The sequence below is a fragment of the Penaeus vannamei genome, chromosome 18 (assembly GCF_042767895.1).
Source record: "Penaeus vannamei isolate JL-2024 chromosome 18, ASM4276789v1, whole genome shotgun sequence".
NCBI lineage: Eukaryota > Metazoa > Arthropoda > Malacostraca > Decapoda > Penaeidae > Penaeus > Penaeus vannamei.
Window position 1 is genome coordinate 10,211,212 of NC_091566.1, and position 5,000 is coordinate 10,216,211.

Consider the following 5,000-nt stretch of genomic DNA (forward strand, 5'->3'; position numbering starts at 1 on the left):
ATCTCAGAGATTGCCAATTTTCGAGGATCTATCAGCCACTCTAGACACCAGGGTGTGAGTCAATTGTTGACTTCTAAAATAGACAGCAGCTCAACATCCTTATATGTTGTGGTCGATACGAATGTCCTCATCAAAGACAAAGAGTTTCTGAACAGCTTGAAGGGAAGAGCAATAGAAGGGCAAGAGACTGTAATTGTAATTCCTTACACAGCACTTCAAGAAATGGATGGCCTGAAGAAGAACGAAGCCATTGGGAGAGCTTGTCAGTCTGCCATATCATGGTGCAACCATCACTTTGAGGCAAAAGACCCTAGAGTGCAGGGCCAGAGCTATGATATTTACTTGGAATCATTATCCAAGAATCCACGAGCAGTAAGTATATTGTAGACATTAATAATTTCTGTAGGGTTAGGAGAACATTATAGATCCTTGCCTGAAATTTTTGTGCACAGTAGTAAGAGTAGCATCAGTATGTTGTCAAGTGCTTGTATACTTTGTGTTTTCACTTAATTATGAAATCAATAAATTATGAAATCAATAAAAGAGAAAGAAAATTTTTTATTGGTATTTTAAAGTTTTCAGTCTAGTTTGTAGTCTAGTGAAAAGAAAAAGAAATGTAAAGTAAACATATAAAGATTGGTGTATTCATTATTACTATTGAAACTTTGAGTTCATGATGTATTTTTTCCAGAGTGGAGATGACCTCATCCGTGATTGCTGTTTACTTATGAAGAAGGATGGGCTAGATGTCTGCCTGCTCTCCAATGACATCAACTTGCGAAACAAAGCATTGATGTCCAACATCTCCTCAATTGGTGTTCGTGATCTTAAAACCAAACTGGAAGAAACAGCAAGAAACAAATGCAATAATATTGTGGAGGATTCACAACAGCTTGAAGTATTAGGCATGCCAGACAATGATGTGCAGATCTTCGAAGAGAATAATTGCCTCCCAAGCAATCAGATAAGCCAGGATGAAGATCTAGAGAGTCCTTTACCAGTGAAGCAAGCGAGAATGACTCCCAGCAAAGCATCTCATAAACAGAGGACACCAAAACATCCTGCTGGTAGTCGCCTGAGTCTCGAGAACACCAGACACTTGGGAGACATCATAGAATCCTTGCATGCAACTCTTGGACAGATCCTGGAGCACATCATGATTGAGGCATATGGAGACATGTGGATGTCAATTGTGATCCACAAACCCCCCTGGACACTGCAGGAGATCTTCTTTTGCTGGGACAAGCACTGGCTTGCTGTGATGATTGAGAAATTCCCTAGGGACTTGCAGAACCTAATGAAGAAGATCCGGTTGACACTCAAAGCAAACATCAAGGAGGAGGAGGATATCAAAATCCTCAAAAAAAATGTGGAGTTGCTCTACAACTTCTTTAAGGAGGACCCATACAAGAAGTTCATAACACCTATCCATTCAGAATCAGTCTCGCTGTCCCCAGATGCTACAATGAAGGAAGCCTTAACGCCTCCAAGAATGACAGATACTCATGAGGAAGCAGGGTTTGGAGAAGAAGCCTTGGGACAAAACACCAATGAAATTAACAGTGTGCAGGAGATGATCAACCACGTTGGCATGCACATCACGCATTTCACGTAAGTAGAGGCTTTCCTTTATTTATTTTTATTCATTTATTTACGTATTTATTATTGTTATTATTATTTTTTTTTTTTCTGTATTTCTTGCCTTTTTTCATCATTTACCATATTTGTTTCTTTTCTGCCTACATCTTTGTACTTAGGTCATGCCCACATCCTCCTATTTTATTATATATCTCCATCTGTAAGATTGATTGTAATGAATCTTCCTTTTCCAGTGCTTTAATCCTTGATGCATATGGAGAATCCCATGAGCTGCCGAAGTTTAACACAACCACCACTATGACCCAGGAAAATGCTCACTCCAGTGCTGTTAACCTACATAATGTCATAATGAATATGGGAACAGCAATTGTCAGGTAATATTGCTCTTTCCCTTTCCTTCCTTGTAGGAACATTCTATAGAGCAGTGTTGACAAAATGGGGTCCGCATACCCCTGGGGGTACGCAGCATAGATCATAAGGGTATGTGAACAAACAAGGAACACACACACACACACACACACACAAAGTCACATGTTCTATGAATCATCTTTTTTATTCATGTATTAAATTTGAATGTACTGACCAACAGTCCGGCAATGCAGCCTTTTCATGATAAGTATATTATTTGTATAATCCTAAAAAAATAGTTTGTTTAGCCATTGTAGATGAGGGGGGGGATGTAATAGTATAAGAAAGTAATAAAGAGTACAATAGGTGAAAATGTTTGGACAACATTGCTATAGAGCACCCATTAGACCCTCTTTTACAGTGAACAATTAGTCACAAATAGCAGTGGTTTACCCAGCATGCTTTGGCAATTCTCAGGTTTACTTTCAACAATAGTTGAAATGATATTGATAGTAATAGTTATGATATTTTTAATGATTTTGATCAGGACAACAGTAGCAATGATAATAATAATAATAACAATGATGATAATAATAAAGCTCCTTGCTACTCACTTAATTTGGCCTGTGTAGCATAGGTGTGTGGTTTATTGCTCTTGGGAAAACAGTTATGCTAGGAGTGTGTACTCTTGCCATAACCTATTTTTGTATTGTGTAATAGGACCACCTATTAAGGTTTGATAGAATTTGTAAGAATGTACCATGTCATATAATTTGATTCTGGAAAAAGGGAAGATCCTGTAATAGCGGACAATTGCTTTGCCAAAATAGATGACAAGAAATATAGATTGTTAGTCTATAGATCATTATTGTATTTACCTGGAACAAGAGTGTACTTACAGAGCAAGTGAAATCCAAAGGAATCTAAACTGAATTTTTTAATGTCTTGTTATTTGTTCACTTACTTATTTTACTACTCTGCACAGTTCTTTAGTTTACCTATCAATGCCAGGCAGCAACAAGGAAATATAAGTATAGTTCCTTAAAGAAAGGGACATGGCAAGCAAGGAAAAGTGCTAGTTACAAGAAAATAGTTCAATTTTGTTTGTGATTGAAATTGAAATAATATGTAAGAGGTAACAAAAAGAGAGGTTTTATCCAACTAAGAATACTTTTAATGTGGTACAGCTTTATTCATTTAGAGTGTTGACTTTCTCATCATACAAGGACATTACATCCTTTGCAGCACATGGAATTCCCTTGCCTCACCTTGCTGGCCAGCATTAAAAAGAATAATGATTTTATATCTCACTTGGGTTGGTAGATCCTTAGTTTTCGAGCAGTATAACATCAAGGTTGAAAAAAGGTGCTGCCGGCATAGAAAACTGTGGGGGAAGGAGAGAGAGAGGGAGGGACATACAGATAGATAGAGAGAGAGAAAGGGAAAGAGACAGAGAGAGAAGGAAATAAAACAGATTAACTAGGGAGGTGCATGCGTGTGTTCACTTTCACCTGGTATTAACTCCACATCCTTTAAATTATTTTCCACTCCCCAAGTTGCAAAGGTGTTATATATTTATTTATTTATTTATTAACCAATTGGATCTGTGTGTGCCTGGCAGATCATACATGGACCAAAATCTGGTCATTAGGCTTTTTTTTGTAGTGACTCTCCTGTGTGTGTGTGTGGCTTGTAGGCTCAGCCCACACAGGCACTCATGTGCACTATATGGACTCCTTGCCTCCTCTTTGTAATGCTAATAGCACTTTTTCTGCATATGCATTTTTGGCTGTTTTGTGAGAAGGATAACATTCAGTAACAATTTGTTGCATGTGTTATTATTTTATACTTTCATAATATTTGATTTTCTGTAAGACACCAAACACCACCAGTTAAGGCAGGTAGGAATAGCTTCCTAAGTATGGAAATAAAGTCTTCCCTGGAGCCAGCCCTCCTCCAGACATGGCTCACAGACACTACATTCCACCTTTATCAGTGGAAATAATGTAAGAGCCCCATTCTAAAGGCCCACTGAGTCTAATCTCCCTCCAAGAGCTTTGTGTACTCATGGTGAAATTTCCCCATCACTTGCTACACAGCAACAATATCTCACCACACACTCTCATCCTAGGCCCTGAGCCTAATTTTTTTCAGGATAACACATCCCTATCAAGCAGATCCAGCAGGTTAAGGTTGTCACCAACTACACCTTCATCCAGTCCCCATCCCCTTTAATTTTTCCTAAAATCTGGCTCTGTTCCCTTTGTATTAATAGTAAAAAGGTTGTAAACCTCGAGGCAAGCATATGAAACATTACGTTGATGAAATGGTGTTGGAATAAGGGTTACAAAGGATATGGGGTTGTTTGTGGGGAAAGGTTTTGTATTAGAATTCTTATTTTACAATGACTGCACTCATTCACATGAAATAGAGGTTGAAACAGTGCCAAGAGATTCTCATTTGATTGGTTCAGGGGAACAAAGAGCTACAATAGGTATGGGGAATGGATTTTTTTTTGTGGGGGTGGGGGGGTGTACATACAAGATTCAGGAAATCTAAATTTTAACTTATTACATTTACTTGTCAAAAGATTCATTTAAGAGCTGGTTGTATGATTGGTTTAGGAAGACAAGGTGTAGAAGAGAACGAGGAAACGAGAGTAGGTTTAGGGAGGTGTATCTGGAAGAAACCTCCTAAACAGATATTTCCACACACCCTCTACCTCCCATTGACAATCAGTTGCCCTCAATTGAGTATCCCCAAACTTTGGGGTCTAATACATTATCCTTTCTTTCAGGTGTGTCAATGAAACCACGGCCGAGTCAGTGCAGAACTTTGGAGAGGCCCTGATCAACTTCTGGGCTGAGGCAAAGGAGCCGTGTCCGAACCTTCCTTTTACAGCAGAAGACATCATGCACATGACTGCCTCGCCTGTCGGTCTTCAGTTCTTGCAAGTCACTCTGCAGGAACTGGAGAAGTTGATAAATATATTGAAGTCGGTGCTGGAAAAACACTGATAGGAAGATAAGAATTACCAAAAAAGGGCTGTGATA

General features: G+C 38.7%; 1 protein-coding gene across 1 annotated transcript in view; it reads left to right on the forward strand.

The window, feature by feature from the left end:
- Positions 1-5,000, forward strand: part of LOC113819640 (transcriptional protein SWT1) — a 9,749-nt gene that overhangs the window by 3,771 nt on the left and 978 nt on the right. The window contains exons 2-5 of the mRNA XM_027371848.2: positions 1-372; positions 692-1,611; positions 1,833-1,973; positions 4,745-5,000. The exon at positions 1-372 is cut by the window's left edge and continues 1,392 nt beyond it; the exon at positions 4,745-5,000 is cut by the window's right edge and continues 978 nt beyond it. Coding sequence (XP_027227649.2) covers positions 1-372; positions 692-1,611; positions 1,833-1,973; positions 4,745-4,964 — 1,653 coding nt within the window. The 3' untranslated portion in view covers positions 4,965-5,000. The remainder of the gene's footprint in view (positions 373-691; positions 1,612-1,832; positions 1,974-4,744) is intronic.